Here is a 19,203-nt window from a genome sequence, read left to right as displayed (position 1 = left end):
GTGATAGATAAAATGAGACACAAATACTCTGTGCCAAACACAGTGAGATAAATACCATCAGATGTTCGACCTTGTGTCCTTCTCAAGAAAGATGTTAGGTTTTATCTGCAATAACAAAGTCTTGTTTGTTGGTAAATGTTTAAGTATAGATGTGAATGAAATTGAAACCTCTGCCGAGATTTGCCATTGACGATGTCGTTACCCAGCAAACTGATACGATGGATGAAGGAGAAGGCCGAAGGAGTATTGACCAGCATATTGCAGTGATGAAGTGGGAGTGCCAAAAGATGTGGCCCAACCAGGACATCATTTGTCAAAACCTCCAGAAAATACAGAAGTACAGAGCACACTACATTCATCAACAGACTACTTAAGAGGTCCTGCAAGAAATCTCTTGTCTCACTATCCCAGTTGTGATGAGTCGCTTTTCTTTTAATAATGAATTATTTAGTAGTAGTTTTTTCTGTTGAAAAAGAGCAATTCAGAGCAACAGAATATAGTAATATACTATAATAAGCATGAGAATAAAATGACTCCTGTACTGACGGAGTAAGTGCCGTGTAAAGGAAATTATACCAGACTATACAAATACTTCATCCTCCTTTCCTACGTATTATTTTACCCAGTCTGTATTGGCAGTTGTCTTTTATTTGTTGCTGCTGGTATTGTCTCTGGATATTATTTGTGACTACACCATTATTGGAATACCTGCTTTTTTGAGAAATTCTAGCACTTCCTACATTAAGATGCACAAAAGTTTTTAAGGTTCAGTTCTCCACAGTGTGACACACAGGTTTTGACTGAAGCAATCATAGATGCAGTGCATTTTATATCGAACATACTTAATGTGTTTTGAAATTAAACTTTCTTCCAATTTAATTCTGAATACTCATTCGATGGCTAGTATTCGCAAATAATCTTTATGTTCTATTTAAGATACTTGAAGAAGCATCAGCATTGTTCAAGACTGATATGGACAAACAGGTCATTAGGGGATTCGACAAGCTGTCAAACCAGATTGTGTCCATAGAACCTCACAGTAAACTGAAGAGCCTGTGCCTGCAATCTGTTGAGGAAAGCCAAACTGATGCTGAAAGAAAGGGTAAGCCACACAGGCCCTAATGATATTCTGTAAGAGTTCCACTGTAACTTAAAAGATTTGTTCACATTGAGTTTCTGTTATTACAATTACATAAATTAAAAACTTGATCATCAACGTGAGTAGATCCAAAAAGGAGGACAATAGTCCTCCTGTCATCTCTGCACTGGTTCCCTTGCAGAGTTCCGGCTGAAAGCTTGGTGTTCAGTTAATGCGTTAATGAGATATACATGTACAGACCAAATGAATCAAATTCAACAGCTTTGCCATGAATCCTTTTTTATAAAGGCTTCAAATATTTGCTTGTCAGATAATTAAGGCTGTCAAGAGAGCTGTGACTTTAACCCAGCTGGGATTTTTCAAACTGTACTCATTGGCATACTGAAATGGACATGTATTATGTTGAAATTTGTTCAGCATTTTCTAAATTACTATTGTTTACTAAGGTGGACACAACATTTCTAACAATTTAAATTGGTTGTTCTGTGAAGGCCAGATGATGAATGCCTCACACTCCTCCTACCATCTCTTTTCAAAGAGAATGTGTCTCATCTCTTTATGCTCAATAAGGTTAGTTGTTGGAATTTCCTTAGCTAAGAGGGTGATATTGGCGATATATCGGATTTACAATGTTACCTACCCAAGTCAGCAAAAGAAAACATTCTCAATTTTGAAGGCATTTATCTTGAAGCTTGGGACTCCGAGCTACCAAAGTACCAACAGCTGTGCAGAGGATGGCAAATGCACGTCATGTCCTTTAGTATGTCACTTTAAATGGAGTTAGAGGTTTGTATTCCCTGAAGGATACTGAAAGCAGGTTCTTGGTCCAGCCCTTTCAGGTCCAGCATCAGTGAACATGCGAGTATCCAGGTGTTTTAGATGAAGGTTAGGTAACTATTCCATGGAATTACAGTTAAAGAATGTCACTTCATAACTGTATTACAGACAAGGTCGTAGACTGTAAACGGTGACTGTAAATACTATAGACTTGCTAATGGATTCTGAGAAGCTGTCAAGTGGAATTTACTTCAATGGTTTCCCATGAGTGTTTTTGATTATATTCCATCCACATAGTGAGAGTAATAAAGCCCTTTTCCATCCACTTGCATGTATGACTAGTCGCACAATGTATGCATGTTTGGGAGCCTATTCTGTATGCTTAAAGTACTCTTTGATGGATTGTTGTCTGTACATTTAGATTAGGTAGGTGGGAATCTGATCCCTTTCTACACAGAAATCTATAGCTGTATTATAACATGATGAAGTTTATTAGTTAAATATAAGACAATTCTCTATCCCCTCAGTACTGATATTTACTGTACAGCTATTACCATGACGCTTTCATAACATCAAGCTTTTGACAAGGATCAGGCCTGTAGTACTATTGCCTGTAAATCTAACACATCCCGTATGATGAGGGACGTTTTGGCTTTCTCCTAAGTGGCTGTGGCTTTAATCCATGTTTGCTGGACTGAAATTTACTTCCCACCTCAATATGTCTGCATCAGTAACTTCCTAATGCACATGCACATGTTTCAAAGCCCGGGTAAGTCACAGAGTTCGTCTGAAGAACATACACAATACACCTTCCATTTCTGTCTGAATGAACAGTTCAATAAGACCCAAACAAGGGGCCGGCATTCACATAATTATCAGCTCTGCCTGCCTTTCATTCTGTGACTGTAAACACAATAGGGAATCTCAGAAATTATCATTTGCGACCCATTTCATTACCCAAGCTACATGATGTTTGATGATGATCTCTGCTAATGGAAAGTTTAGTACCATGTCAGCAATGTGTTCACTAGCACGTTCTGGACATCCTTCACATTCCTGGGAGTAAAGCCATACAGTAGATGTGTACTGTGCCAGTGCTGTAGCAGCCTGTGCAGTATCACAGTGATAATGGCCATGGCTGAGGTTATATATAGCCACGTACCAAATAGTAGTTCCTGCCTCACTCACTAACACCCTTGGGAACTCATGACATAGCCAGGGGGTTACACTTCATACTGGCAAAAGCCTCACTCTGGCAATGGCAGTCACAGTAGGAAGAGGAGGAATGGCTGGAGAAAAATCAACGACTGCTAAATACAACGCATAGTGAGAGGGCAGGAGCATCTTTTCCAATCTGCTGCTGCTGATGGGACAAAATGTCCAGATGGAGCACCTTCCATCTCTTCTCCCTTCTCTGCTTAGATTTTTTTGTTTTGACATTTCCTTTTTGCACCCTCTGAATTGACATCTCCGCCACACATAAAGACCCCCCCCCTTGCAGTGTCCCCATGGCAGAGACAGGCAAGCAGCAGCAGAGGAATGGGAGAAATGCCATCTCCTCATCAAAGGATGCTCCAGATTCTTTCTGAGGTCTCACAGAAGCCTTGAGCAGCAGCTAGGCCCAGCCTAGATTGGGAGACATTTGGGTGATGTGTTTTGCCTTGGGGCTGCTGGACCAAGCAGGCCGCTAAGGCACAAACAGCAGTGTCTACAGACCTGTGAAGAAAAGATTTACTGTCTCTCTCTATATGCAAGATTGATACAAATTGTATGTGTTGAGCAAGTAGCTGGCTCTTTTTATTAGTTTTCTAAAGGGAAACTACCTCAGACGTTGTTTATATCTTTCTGCTATAATCAGGAACTATGTCTTGTTTATGTGACTTACAGCAAACGTTTGATTGCTGAGTTTTTCATGTAAAAATATGTGTCCTGCTTCAGCCTTGTTTATTGGAAAAATCAATCATGCATTGCTTGAATTTAAACAACACATGCATCATGCAACAGCTCTGTGTAGAGTAAAAAGTATCTGAAAAGCCTAGCTATATGCTAAAAAGCTGTCAAGTCCAGACGAGGAGTTAGCTGTCTACCCTGTCAAGCCGCTACAGCTTAGCTGCATGTTTGCAAAGACTGTCGAGAGGCTTTTAAACAAAGCAAATGTGAGTGAATGCCAACTCACTGGGGTTTGGATGATACAATCAATAATGAAATATACCAAGCAAAATTGTTATTATGAAACAATGGATTATGGATTTTACGTGTCTTTTTTTTTTTTTTTTTACTAATGTGCTATGTTCAGTTTCAGCTAAATGTAATTTACACAGAATGAAATTAATCACTTTGAGGCCGAAGTACATCCCTTTACTTCACACATTTTAATTTCGGCAGTTCAGCTTTCATGAAACAACTGCTATTCTGATTGTCTTGAAATATGATACACATTGAATAATCACCTGCACTGTTATTGTGAACAATGACTCATGACAGGATTGTATATTATGATTCCTCCCCATAATACAAGGTCTGTTGATTTAATGAAATCAGCACCAGATGGAAGCGTTTGCGAGTGGGAGAAGACTTCAATAAGAATTACAGAAACATCGGAACCTAGCGGATGCACATAAAAACACAACCAATCAAATGACCCTATTGAACAACAGCAAATAATGCTGTGCTTGGCTGGGGTGTACAAGGAGCACAATTTGACTTAGTCTAGTGTTGATGTTCTTGTATATGCGCTGGAGTGCAATGCGTCTCTTATGTAATTGACCTCCTGTGTGTTTGTTTGGGTTAATCCTGCAGGAATGTATAATTATCTTCCTGAAGCAAATGTTAAAAGTGCTTGAATGATCTTTGATGCAATCGAACTGCATGAGTTTCTCCTGTTACACGTCACTTTGTTAGGATAAAGTATAATTTCAATGCAATATCTTAACATCAAATGGGTGTTACAGTCCAGCACACCACTTTGCAATGTCACTTCCATCTGTGCTCTCATCACTCCCTCCCTCCCTTATCCCCTCCCTCCCTCCCTCCCTCCCTCCTTCTCTCTCTCTCTCTCTCTGGCTGCTCTTCCATGTGACTGTTCTGCCGCTGTGACAGGGTCGGCCAGACAAGCCAGTGCGCTTTCTATAGTAGACTAGTGACTGGACCTGCAGGTGAGTATCACTCATATCTAAACCAAAATTTATTAAAGAATGAGGAATGAAAGGAAACGGCGAGCCATGTGACAGAAACTTACATCTGCCAACAGTCACTTAAGCCAGAGAGCTGAGGTGACCTTCTCAGATTTCATTTCAGTTGGTCTTTTTTTTTTTTCTCCCTTTCCCAGAACAAGTGAGTAATTAGAGCAGAAACATTTCCCCACACACCCAGGCCGTCTGAGTGCTAAGCTGCTTTTGTGCCTGTCTGTATGCAGGCAGGCTTCACTAAAACTGCTGTTATTGCAAGCATTTCTGTCGTCATTTTTACGGCAGTTGCTCTGGTTGAATGCTCATGTGCAAGCGACATCCGAAGACCCAGCACTTGTCATAGGTGTGCTAAGATTGTCTATGTTGCCGTGTGTAGTGAGTCAGATTATTGTGGGTGTCATTTCAGAGAATGGGGTCAGTCTGTATTAGTGATGATGAACCGTACGTTTCCCTCACAGAGAGCAGTTTAATTTCACTTGGAAATATGAAAACTAGGCTGCAAAGAGATACTAAAATTAAGTAGCCAAGGGATTGTCAACCCCTGACAAGCACTAGACATTATCTTAAGGATACAAGGAGGCTGCCTGTATGTGATGTATTCAGGGCACAGCACATACAGGTCACTTTCCTGCGACCTGCCTTTGGTCAACGCCTACCTTTCACTTCCATTTGTCTTTTTTGTCATTCTACACCTCAAGTACATCTCTGCCTGCGTAGTGCGCCAGATTTAGTCTAATGAACAGCATATGAGCCTAAACATAAGAGCCCGTGATAACTGTTTGTACAATTCATTTACTCTTTGGACTTTGCCTCGCTGATTTTCTTGTTTGAGGAATGAACCCGTCCGCTTCAGTCTGACACATTTTTCTGACCTGAATTAAACAGCCAACTGTAATCTACCGCAGGCGCCATTACTATATTATATATATTATATGTATATATTAAACAGATTTAAGTTATGGTATGTGATGTTTTAAGTGTGAAAAGTGGCATAAAACGTTATGCTCCCTGACGATAATCTTAGTGCCCTTTTCTCTGTTTTTACCGTTTAGCCATCGACTGACGAGCACATAGTTTGTCCATCCTTTATTACCATTACAGCAGTGCAAACAGTGAATGCTTTTGACGGCGTGATACAAAAAGTGGCGAAAAAACAGAGGTCGAGCATAGGTTAAGCCAAAAACGTACTATAACCTCCTCAAAGTTAGGACTAAACAGGCTACGAGCCAAACGACTTCTCCGCTCCCGCGCGTCATTCATGCACACAACGCCCATCTTCATCGAGGGAAATTAAAAAAAAAAAAGAGAGAGAGAGACGAGATGAGGAAAAGCAGTTTCCCTTTTGCCCTTACCGTCGAAGACCTTGAAACGACGACGGCCACGACATCCTGGATTTCTTCAGCCCGGGTCGGTGCCCCGTGTCCACTGCGTAAGTCCGATCCATGTTCCTCGGGTTGAGGTATCTCTCGGTGTCCGAAAAGCCTCTTTGTCTCACTCGGTCGTTCTTGCGCACTACCAGCGCGTGGTGGAGCGGAGAGAGCGCTGCCTGGTTCTGCTGCCTCCACAGATGTTTGGGCGCCTTCGCACTCACGCCGGCTCCGCCGCCGGCGACCAAAGGCGCCGTCCCCACATTCCCACAGGCAGGGTCCATCCTCCTCGCCACGTTGGTTTTAAAATTTATTATTATTTAAAAAAAAAAAAAAAAGAAGAAAAAAAAAAAAAAAAAAAAAAAGAAACGTACACTTTAGGAGCACTCAGGTGGAATGACCTGGGGGAAGGTGATGTGAAGGGGTGGCTGACAAGACTGTAATATATGGTGTACCTGGGGAAAAAAAATACACGAAGGCAAAACTATAACCCTAGGAGTAATAGGTACCACTTTTTTAGTTGTTCCGGGTGCTTCACGTCCAGTTTGCTTTCTGGAGCTCACGTAATGAGTTTAACTCCATCAACTTTATCTTCACTGTCCTGCAGAAACACATTGGACAGAGCCAAAAATGAATCCATTGACGCATCACGAGGTAGACCTCCGTGACTCCAGTTTGGAAGTGTCCCTGAGTGAGGCTACGGGGAGGAACTCGCTCTCTCAATTGAGTTTAGTTTACAAGTGCTCCCCGCTTGGTCAGTACACGCCCATGTCAGCAAGGTGCTTGTGTTGCAGCGGCGGCGCGAGATGTTCGGCCACCCTCCACGGTGTCATGCAAACTTCTGCAGTCCCCGCGGCTGTAGTTAACTTGACGCACGGTATGCGTAAAAACCGTCCACGCATGACAACACCGTCCTTCCTCTCCCAAGTCCCCTGCAGGAACGAGCGGCGACGGGATATAGGGAACAGGGCAATACATTAAACATGAGGGACCCACCCAAAGCACCTCCCCTGAAATCCTCCATGAGTGAGGAGCAGGAGGTAGGAGTGAGCAGAGAGCCAGGTGACCGAATCGTATGACAAGACTGAACCAGTTTTATGATCCAATAGTCCACATGAAATTTAGGTTTATCACAAAAAATACCACTTTTTGTAGGGTTGTAGAAGTGGACGTACACTGCATAGAATTTACCAGACTAGGAATTTATGTGTAACAGGGGGCATTAAACACTGCAGGTAAAATAATCTCACTTTCACAGCAATTCATTAAACTGAGGGTCATTACAGAATGTGTGCCTATGCCTGTGATGTCCACAGGGTACAGAGGAGTGCAAACATTCAGCCACATTGTTAAATGTCTCCTCTTCTCTTGTGCTTGTCATCATTTCTAGGGAAAGGGGACTTTCAGGGAAGACCACTTTCCTTCCTCTCCCTACACTTCCCTTGCAGCTCAAGCCCATTACGCTGGAAAATAACAGTATGGGGAATGCAATCTCTCCTGTCTTAACAGCAGGAAGGTAATGTTCTCAGAAAAAAAGGTAACTGAAAACAGAAGTGGCAGGAAAGTGTAATGGTGGCAGGGCAGCACACAGAGCAAAGAGAATAGGAGTGTCATGCGTGCACACGGACGAGCAAATCATGAGTGGACTTTGTGTTGGTCCACCTTTACCTTTACTGAAGTTAAACATACTCTCTGTAGGTCTGTCACTCATGCATTCAAAAAAAAATAAGCATTGGAACTGTTCCTTAGCTGTTCAAATTCAAATCTGCAGTCTACAGACTTGTGGTGCAGCAGAGGGAACTCGTAAAATTCGCTATCAGCTTGACATATTGCATGTTCTATCGATCCAGCCCGTAAGCTACTTTACTGAATGAAAAGGGGGTGCAGCTTGTAGAAGTATTTCGGGTTCTGCAACGTAGATGGCCTTAACAAAAAGTGAGGTTCTTTGCCGACTTTGTAAAGATCACTGCCTTACTCTACGACAACAACAAATCCGAGGACTCACCTGCTCACTTGCCACCCAAGTGAGTAGACACACCAAAAATGAGTGGAGCAACATCAACTGTAGAACCTCATCCGTTAGTATGATGAAAATAATGTATCATCATATTTGAATATAATTTCATGTATCATCTTCAATTTATTTTATATGCTATTTTAATTTAATTCTTATGTATGTTTTCTTTCCTACTTAGGTTGAAGGAGACTGTTATTGTGGGATAATGGAATAATGATTAAGATAATTATAGGGCGGTCGATAATTTGTGATTACACCTGATTGCTATCAGTGCCAATACTGACCTTATTTAACAGAGCAGGTTATCAGCCAAACCTGACCAATTCACAGTAAGTAGTTTCTTAGTCACAGCACAATCTTATAAACCGTCCAGAATATAAAGAAATGCCGGAATAAAAATGTGTCCACATACTATTGTCTTGTTGCAGCCTCAACATTACACCTTACACATAGAAGAATGAACCCAATCAGTTCCACGCAGTGACCTGTACAGGTTTTAAATTACAAAAGAAAAAACAGAACCTGCTTCGGATCGATTAAAGTACTTACTAATACTGTGAATCTGTATCTCTAATCTGCATGTATGTGTGTGTGTGTTTGTTAAAATAAAAGAGACAGAAGAAAAGAGAAAAAGAGTTGATTTCCAATTGTTCTCTGACATAATGCATATGACCCTTGGGATGACATTTTAGAATTTGGGAAATCGGTGCACTGACAACTCGTTTTGATCTAGCATTTCCAATATCCAATACTGTTGATTGATATTAGTACAGCCTTTGTCAGTATAAATTTCTATGGAAACACTTTGTCATATATGAATACTAGAATGAACATCTGTTGGAGAGCACATCAGTCAGTTCATCTGATGATGTGTTTCTAATGAGTCGTGCTCTTCTCTCAGCCTTGACTGTAATGCAATTATAAAATTACATCCATTCATTATCATTAAACCTTCGTGTAAATTCATGTGTATGTAAACAGCACAAAACTTCATCCACTATTTACCACTATTACATTATTTATAGTAGCAGCAAATCAGGCTGTCCTGGGACTGGAACCTACCAGCACAATCAATCTATGTTTATGTATTTTGAGGCACTGTGGGCTATAAATTATGTCAAAATCTCTACCCTTGCTATAGATTAAACAAAAGCAGTCATAGTGTGGGTAGATACTAAGGGTCTTCTAGAAACTGAGGAGAGGCAAAGACAATAGCGCTGGTACTGTTTAGTGGATAATTATTGTTTAGTATTCACATTACGAGAGTGACTTATAGTCACTACTTCATGTTGACTTCTTCACTCCTGTGTTAATACTGCATACAGTCTCATTAAGCCGCACACAAAGTTAATGTCACTGAATTCACTCAGAAGTTGCAGTTGGAGCATTTAGTGCAACACATGTTTCATCTGTAATGCATCGCAACTGTATATTTCTTTTTCACCCCTGTGCTGAATTATAGATGAATCAAGCTTGAAGCAAAGTTAAGATGTATGGCCCCTGTTAAAATTCTTCCCCATCACCCATTTTCCCCCCTACAGTCCATTTTTTCTTAAATTGTTCATACTTACTAGTAGGTTCTGTTATGAAAGCCTTCAAATTTGCTTGATGTGGTGTTAACATGATGGAACAGGACTGATGGCAAAGAGTGTTGTATTGTATTACGCAACAATGTATTACACAACAAGACTATTTGATTTCACATCAGGTTGTTTTTTTTTTTTTTTTTTTTTTTGGTGCTGCAGGCAAAAGTTCTGAAAAGCAAGATGACAACAAAAACTTTAGATTTGGAAGTTCTCTTCAAAGAAAAAGAGGAGAAAAGGCAATAACATCACTGAGAATAGTCGATGTCTGAAGTAGAGGAGACAATGACACGCCTACCCTGCCTTTGTTTTCCTTCAAATCGCCACACAACCACCTTTCAAATTATTCTGCCTTTATCCAGCCACAGTGACTTGATTTTCAAAGAGTGGTCAGTTGTACACTCTTGAGAATTGTTCGCCCTTTTCTGAAGTTCATTTACAAATTTGCTGACAGTTATTCAGAGAGCGTGGGCTGCCTCTACCTCTAATACCTGACACTTTTTGGCATTCTCACAGTGACTGCAAGTAAATTATTCAGTATTGAATATGTTTTTTTCATTATGGGTAGCAGCTTTTGTCTGTGATACAGTAGACAATGTTGCCAACAATGTAGATTTGTGAAGCACAAATTTAGAGTCAAAAATGTCAGAAACAAAGACAAAAATATACTGTATTTACTGGAATCAACATGTTCTTGATATTTAAGCAACAACTGTGAATCAGAGGAAACTACTTCAGCACTATTGTGCATCAGAGTTGCCATGAAAATGGCTCTGCATGTCTGAAAATGTCATTTAGAACTAAGTGACACCAGCCTTTCCTTTTTCCCTATAAAGAAGTCTACAAGTCAATAACACATTTCTTAAAGTCTGTCCACAGTGCCTTAGAAGATAGTCTCTAATTAAAGCCCTTTTAACAAGCTTAGGTCTTATTAATAAGCTGTACCTCACTGCTCATTTCTCTAATGTTTGTTTACTCTGTGAGACACTGCAGGTCCCATCATCCTTGGCAAAAAGAGAGACAAGGACAAGACAGGAAAAAGTAAACGGGTAAGCTGATGAATTTCCTTTCTCATCTGGCACATGATGAGCCATTGAACAGTACTATGCAGGTAGCATCGTGGTGACGAGTGAGATACAGACTCTTCTGAAGCAGGCCATCACGATCAAAGACAAGTTAGAGGAGCACTGCTTTCTCTTTGATTGACGAGTGACCTGTCATCCGTTTCATGTACAATTCTGTCCAATACTAACCCGAGACAATGGGGATTTTCCACTGACAGATCAGTTTGACCGCTGAATTTATATGCTATTTCCAACTGTCTGGCTATATTTCTGGAAGGTTTGCTCAGTTAAATTATGACTTCCCCACTGGACCACAGCCTTTGATACAGAATGCTGTTTGGTATGTTTGTTTCTGCGTCGCCTCAAAGAATCAAGCTGGTTGGAGACCTTGTGCCAGTCTCTGGCAAAAACCTCATTTCATCTAAACCACTCTAATGCATTCTCCAGCATTCCCCAGAAAAGGGTGTGATTCTTTTCTGAGTTGCTGTACGGTAATGTTTTCCAAGCGCAGAGAGACTGTGAGTGCACACTAAAAGTAATGCTGAACATCTCTCATAGTACATCTGTACTTGTCATAAAACTGAGAAAACTTTTTAAATAACTGCTATAAAAACTGTAAAACTGAGACTGTAAGGCCCACAGCCTCCACAATATGACAAAATGTCACGCAAAAGCTTGGGTAATTATAGTTAAAATTAAATCAATAAATGACATGTATTAGACTACCTTGTTGTATAATGCTGCAGATTTATCAAAACCACGGTGTCAAATGTGCGTAGCAGAAAATGGACAGATCTTCACTGTAATTGTCTGTGGTTCTGAGGCTGCTTTTATCTTGTTTACCATCTTTCAACTGGAAATTTACATTCCCTGTTATAAAAATAGTCAGTGACAGTGGTGACAAATATAAATCTATTAGGCCTAATTATCTGATGAGTCACACTCCTTGGAGCATGTAGCCAGTCGGAGATCATTTAAATACCAGTGCCTTACATGTTATTAGTCCGCTACATATCAAGCATACTTTGTATTACTGCCAACCATTTTCCAAATCATATCGTAATTGATTTCCTACCTGTTAGGCAGCCATTGCTTTCTGTTCATTTCACTTCAGTATGAAAATCAATTTGCAGAAACTTGAAAATTGCATGGGTCCATCACAGTGAATCGTCTGCCGCATATATGTGTTGTATAGGTTTTCATTTTAGTTTTTTAAGTGAAGTTATGATCATGTGGCAGCTGGTAACAAGCAGTGATCCGAAAGCTGTCTTTGTTGTTATGAAGTACACTCAGACATCTGCAAAATGAGAGTTGACTGTTGATTAAGAACCTTTTACATTATATTACATTTATTTGACAGACATTTTTTCCAAAGCATCTTACATTTTTTCCATCCACATACAATCACGCTGGACTACCAATATTATGATTAATGTATGACCCATCTCCACCACCTGAGCCGCAGCCACCCAACCTTTTAATGTGAGTCATGTTGCCTGTTATTTGTCTTCTGGGGTTGGTTTCACAAAATAGACTCTAACTGTGGCTTAGATCTAATTAATATTAACTTCATACAGACATCGAAATTAATCCATTGCAAAAAGCTGTCTAGTTCTTGACTATTTTAAGATGGATTATTTGCTAAGAACTCTCGGAAAATAAAGACTTTTTTCAAACTAAAATACATGCCTGACTGAGCAACTGTGACAAACTACTCAGCTCTGTTTAGTCCAGCAGAGAATGTTTGAAAGTTATAACCTTTTACTTGGGAAATTCAGAAAAGAGTGTAACAATACAAGAAACGTTCAGTAACATAGGATCTTAACGCGGCGCAGACCTGTAGCAGAGCTGAGATGCTTTGGCTTCCCAATGCCACAGGACTCTGTATTCCTGCTACAGTAACTCGTCAGTCATAGCCTGGGGGTACGGTGGCTTTATTTTCGTGAAACTGTCTAACATCTATCACACTAATCTAAGACAGAAATTAAGACTGGCTAAACACAAATATTTTTGTGAAACTGGCCACTGATTGTAACAATGCCTTTAAGCAGGTGACTTTGGAATCTTGGATATCCAAGCAGCCTAGAACTCACATCCCAGAGGACTTTTCCAATAGTCCCTTCTCATAGTTGCATTACTATGCAATGGTAACATTACTTTAGACAAAAAATAAAGGTGATGAAATGTATACCGTGATGGTCTTCACATTGCAAGCGAGTTTTAAGTCTTTTTTAGGGTGATTTTTATACTGAACTGACATGAATGAACACAAAAGCACATAATCTAAAAATGTGTGGGATGCTTTGGAAAATGATTGCAATCATGTAAACTACACATAGTTAGTAGCTGATGGGTAAAAACATTGAGCAAACACCAGGAAATGTTTAAAAATGCGTGGATTTCAACCTATAAGTACAGTGTCAGGTATTTAGCGTGTGATGTGTCCTCAGTCACATCAGACCATGACGGTATTGATCCACCAGACCAATCCACTCTAATCAACCCCTCATCTAATTACCCATTCCACTGAAAAACATTTTATAAGCGAGAAGACACACACGCACACACACACATCCACATCGTCTTACCTGCTAGTGTCAGCAGAAGTGATGGCGATGAGCGGCGGTGTGCGTAGGGGCAGCGTAGTGGGCCGTGGTGGAACTGTGACTGTGTCTGGCTCTGGCTTGCGATCACAGTAGTACTGCTCTGCCTGTCTAAAGGCCAAAGGGGGCAACTGAACCGTCCGGCAAGACAGCCTCCGCACCAGGAAGGGCTCCATGCAGGTGACTGGCCCTGGCTCTGGGGAATCAGATGAATCATCTGACACCTGGACGAGGAGGAATGAAGGGCAGGTGAATTCTGAATTCAAAGTAAAGACAGATCAGATCAGAATCAGAATAGGGAAGACAGAAAGACACGGAAGACAGAAATTCTCCTAAGGGATTTAACAGCAGATGCAAAATGAGAAGGAAGAAAAACAACAATGGTGAGAAAAGGATTTCATCACAGGGTTTTAGGGTTAGAGAGAGAGCAGCAGAATGGCCAGTATATGGTTTTGGTCCATGCAGAATCCAGTTATTAATTGAGCTCAAGTTGTGCAAAAAAGAGTTAAAGAGTAAAATTAAATTTTTTATTTGCTATGGCTATTACAGGTCATAACAACCAATGTCGGGTCATAAATTCCCTCTGTCTTTTTTAGTACAGTTTTGCCTTATCTGCTCAAAGTCAAAGGTTCTTCTTATTATGGAAAGCCCATTAAAATTTAAGAGATATATTGCTTGCTCAAGCTATGTGATACATTATGTTGAACAGCACCTGGAGCAGGATGACTCCTGGTGGTTTTAGTGACCCTCCAGACGCTGCTGTCATGTAAAAGTTTTCACTTGACCCTTTGTCGATCAAGAAACTTTGAGGAAAAAAATCATTGACTTTGTGTTTTAGGTTAAAAAAAAGTTACCAGTTCCTTAGGTACACCTAGCTAAAATGAATATAGTCTAATACATCAGCCCTACAATAAATCCTCACTTCATGATGGTCATAATGCTCGGTTTTTGTCGAAACTGTTTCAGGGAGGTGATGACTCTATGATCATTTCGGAGGATGTAGTTAGTGGTGCTGTTGAACCATATTGTGTTGTACAGAGAGGTGTTTTTGTTATGTGGCCTATCCTCATCGATATAAATGGGTGGAAAAAATTATAGAGCCACCTGTCAGTATAACACAATACAATTCAACAGCACCACAAACTACATCCTGCAAAATGACTATAAAGCTGAATCAACATCTCTCTGTGCAGTTCCCCTCATCTCTACCAAGTCCTTTGTTTTTACAGCCAAGTTTTGGTGTTACAACTTTACAGTTCTGGTTTGATCTCACCGCTTGACTCAAGCACGTTTCCAGCTGTTCTCAACAACACAGCTCTGATAAAAAATTCTCTACCTTCCAAGGACCAAAGGGCCCAGAGACAAAGTTAACAAGTAACTTGTGAACATTGTGAGGCATTCAGCAGCTAAAGACCCAATCATACATATTTCTTGGTACTCAATACCAAAACATAGCGAGAGGGAAAGTAAATATTGGACTAACATTAGCCAAGTGGTCAGGAATAGGACTCCAAATTAATGCTAACGTTTCTCTTTGTCAGCCAACTGTCTACTTAGCCACCTGTCAGGTTACATGTTAGCCAAACAATAACAACTAAGTAAGATTGACGAAGGTGTAACCTCTCCCACCCAAACAGGTGCAACAAAACAAATAAGGGGGTCAGACACAGGTCAGTCAAGCATAGTCCAGCCAGCGCAGTCCTCAGACAGGTCAAATTAAGCAAATAAGTGAAAACACCTGTGTAGGTGCACCATGGATTGTGGAGAAACAAGCACAAGGATGATGGCAAGTGATAAGTAAAAAATGCACGCAATAGAGCGCAGTTCGCTTTCAAGGCCACTGTCAAACAACACAAACCAGACTTCAGAGGACAAAATTCAAATTCACAGTAAATGATCTGGATATGCCCCCCAAAATTAATGGGTTCTTCCCTGGCCCATGCTCCATCCCTCCACCAAGTTCGGTGCAAAACAGTTCGGTAGTTTTTGCATATTTCTGCTGAAAAATAAATAAACAAAAAACAAACCAACAAACAAAAAGACACGGGTGATCACATAACCTCCTTGGTGGGGATAATTAATGTTACAAAAAAAATAAATGAAAATAAATAAAGTAAAGTAAGAGAGATTAATTATAATGAAAAAGAAGTACTGAGGGGCATTCTGTCGGACGTAACGAAGGTTCAAACAGAAAGTCACTCACTTGAGAAAACGAGAAAGCTCAAAGTTAAAATGACGGAATATCGGTTCAAGAGAGAAGAAAAAAAATCAAATGATAAGAATTTCAGCGGGAGCCATCTGAGAGCTGAGACTGCGTGAATCTGAGGTGAGACTAGTGTGAGAGGAGAGAAACTCTTTCTACTGTAGCAAGTTAACCTGGACGAAAGACATCAAGTGGTCAATGCACCATTAATTGGTTATCATTGATTGATTCTTCTGCAATGATGGCAAATCAGAGCTTCTCCTTTAAAAACAGGACTGCTTCAATTCAAGGTCTCCCGCATTATAATCAAACTTTTTATGATTTTTTGCACCTGGAAATCCATTAGCAGATGTCTTTCTCATCTTAAGAAAGACCAAACAGGTCACTTAATGCAAATGACTATTTTTAGTATGCAAATTGCTATCTTGCTTCCTTTGTATTGGCCTCCAGCACAAGACGCATTTTTTTCTTCTTCTCATTGAACACACAATACACTGAAGACTGAGCTGGACAAAGATAGACTGAAAAAGTTCAGTTTTGTGTTGTTTCTTACACTGTACTCTTTCCTTAGAGACAGCACAGAGGTAATCAGTTATTTGAGCACTGAGCGGTTCAAAGCCTATCTTTAATTCAGGACACACTTGAATGCACAAGCACACACACGTATGGGTTGAGCTGGTGAGAGCATGATAAATTGAGGCAGGTTCTGTGCCATTAATCTTGCCACAAACCATGAAGAGTTTTCATTTGTTCTGCATGAATAACAAGGCTTTCCCGTTAAGTAAGGGTCAGCCATTAACATTTACATTCCACATTGCGCTTTTATAGGTGATAATCCTACATCTCGCTTTTCTACACACAACACAGAATCTCAGATACAGACAGTACAGTTAAAAGCCCTGTTTTGCCTAAGGATCATGGCCAGGTTAACCTGTAAGGGGTCCCGGGGGGGAAAAAAATGGCCACAAAAGTAGCTAATATTGCAGGATTGTCATCAGCTGATCTTGTACTTTAGTGGTAAAAATTCTCTATATTTGAAACTAATCAAATTACAAAACCATTTGACATGCAGATGACTGGGAGCGTTTGTCTAGTTGGTAATTTAGCTTTACAAATAGAATAATCCAGTAACAATACTAAACTGAAATTAATTCCCCGTTCTTCTTATTTCCGCCTGTTTCATGTATTGCAAGTTTTAATACAGTAGATTGATTTGCCATGCCAGGCAGAGGTGCTCAATGGTGCATGCGTGGCCTGGAGCAGACTGCTGGATAAAAAAACCCCTATTCAGTCTCCAAGTACAAACAAACGAATTATCCTGGCAGTTAGCACTATGCGCTGCCCCTTACAACATTATACATCTCTATTAGACCAGAAGGACCTCACAGTGCACTGAATTGTGTGTGTGTGTGTGTGTGTGTACGTAGTGTGTGTTTGTTTTCCCCTGAAACAACCCAACCCCCCTCTACCCACCCACCCCTGCATCCATCAAGATGCCAATCTTCAACCAGGAAACCATCGAGCCTTTCATTCCTACATAATTACCTGTATTAGACTCATTGCCATACATGGTGATTTACAGAGGGGAACAGGGGAGCTGACATGATTAACCCTCACTTTTCAGCGGGCGGAGGGTAAAGAAGAGGGATGATAGATCCCATGAGTCAGTGAAGTTAAGTCAGTATTAACCATGAACTACTTTGACAGTATGTTCAGAGAACACGAAACAATGTATGTAATTGCCTCTTGCTATTTTTGTCACTCTTACAGTAACACAGGGTACTACTGTTATATTTGCACATGCACTTTATTTTATGTGCTAGCCCTATTAAATCACTATGTGAATGATTTATGCACTTAAATTCAGTATTCCTCTCCTTTTCGTTTTTTACTTAATTTTATGTCCATAAATTTGTCAGTACACGTGAAATGACTAGCATATTCACAATAAAGTAGCAAAAAAAAAAAAAAAAAAAACAGATGTTAATCTTTATCTGGGACTTAAAACTAGTGAAGCCCCCTTACAGAAAATGTCAAAAATAGAGATTTCAAAATTTTGTTAGAGTTTGTCCTATGGTGATGTTTGTTTTTTGAGGAAACTAAAATGTAATATTATTACAATATATGAATAATAAACTGAAGTCAGAAAGACAAGAAAATCAAAAAAATAATGGATGGTTGATGGTATGATTTTAGTAACATCAAAGACGTGGGTGAGACGTAGGAGGACACGAGACTGTAGGGGGTACAAAGACTAGGACATCCAAATGTGTGTGTGTGTGTGTGTTTGTGTTTGTTTGTATCCACTGTAGTTAATACACACAGTCCTATATTTTCACTCACTTCTGCTGTCTCTCCTAATGCCTGAAGTGGCTCTTTATGATAAGTGGGATCAGTGAAAGGTTAATTGGTCTGCTGTGACTCTTCTGTGCTCTCTGTGTACTTCATGTGCCAATTCAGGGGTGGTTTGGTCGAACAGTTTGGGCAGGGGGGGGGCCACGGGTCAGATCTGGCAGACAGCCTTCGAGTAAATGTCTAATATGTGAATTTAAAAAAAAACAACCTTTTTTGTGGGGAGGCATAAACTTAAAGGAGGAGATTATTTTATACAGTAATTATCAAAACCAACAGAAACAGAAATTTGGTATAATTGACTGTTTGCTAAACCTCGCCTCCTTAGTCGCTGTATGCTATGCTTGCCCAGAACCATGGTGGCAAAATTGCTACACGTTATTCATGGTAATTTTTGAAACAATGGGATTTCAGACAAAGATTGAGAAAAGCAGCTCCTCATTTTTGGCCAGTGGCAACGGTTAGTTTCACTGGCAGCTCTGTGAGCTCATTAGCTCTGTGAGTTGGTTGAAAACAGAGAGGTTAAATTTACACTGATCAGCCGCAACATTATAGCCGGGAACTGGTTAATGTTGTGGTTGATCGGTGTATGCTTTATTGTTTGTATTTTCAAACTGTATGTTTCACATTTACAGGAGAAAAGGCTTTGAGCACGAGATCTAACTCCAGCTGGAGTTGCTGGAGAGTTAACTTGTCCTAATCTGACAACATGCAAGATGGAGCTGCTATCGTTAGCCCTTGATATTCTAGCATCCAATGCCAGTTCCAACGCAGTGGATGCCCCAGTCCTGAACATGGCTTTTTTCAATGCAACCCCACAAAAGTTGGGTAATGTAGTTAGCTAATGACATGCTGCCTTACCATGAAACCATTCTAGGTAGGAAAGCTAGTTAGAGTGGCATGCCATCGTTTGGAGTTTACTAGAGCAAAAAACATTGTGTTTAACCTAT

At 40.3% G+C, this 19,203-nt stretch overlaps 1 protein-coding gene across 3 annotated transcripts in view; it reads right to left on the bottom strand.

Annotated features, from left to right (window-relative positions):
* The window catches only part of pde4d (phosphodiesterase 4D, cAMP-specific), a 180,159-nt gene that overhangs the window by 133,900 nt on the left and 27,056 nt on the right, over positions 1-19,203 (bottom strand). For 2 of the 3 annotated variants that reach the window (XM_040155356.1, XM_040155357.1), the window contains one exon: positions 13,684-13,922. In XM_040155356.1, coding sequence (XP_040011290.1) covers positions 13,684-13,922 — 239 coding nt within the window. Of the gene's footprint in view, positions 1-6,416; positions 6,716-13,683; positions 13,923-19,203 lie in introns of those variants that run through there. The other variant, XM_040155355.1, reaches the window with a different exon arrangement.

This window comes from Xiphias gladius, chromosome 19 (assembly GCF_016859285.1).
Source record: "Xiphias gladius isolate SHS-SW01 ecotype Sanya breed wild chromosome 19, ASM1685928v1, whole genome shotgun sequence".
Lineage (NCBI taxonomy): Eukaryota > Metazoa > Chordata > Actinopteri > Istiophoriformes > Xiphiidae > Xiphias > Xiphias gladius.
The sequence above is the reverse complement of the archived record's forward strand: the minus strand, read 5'-3'. Positions and strand labels throughout refer to the sequence as shown.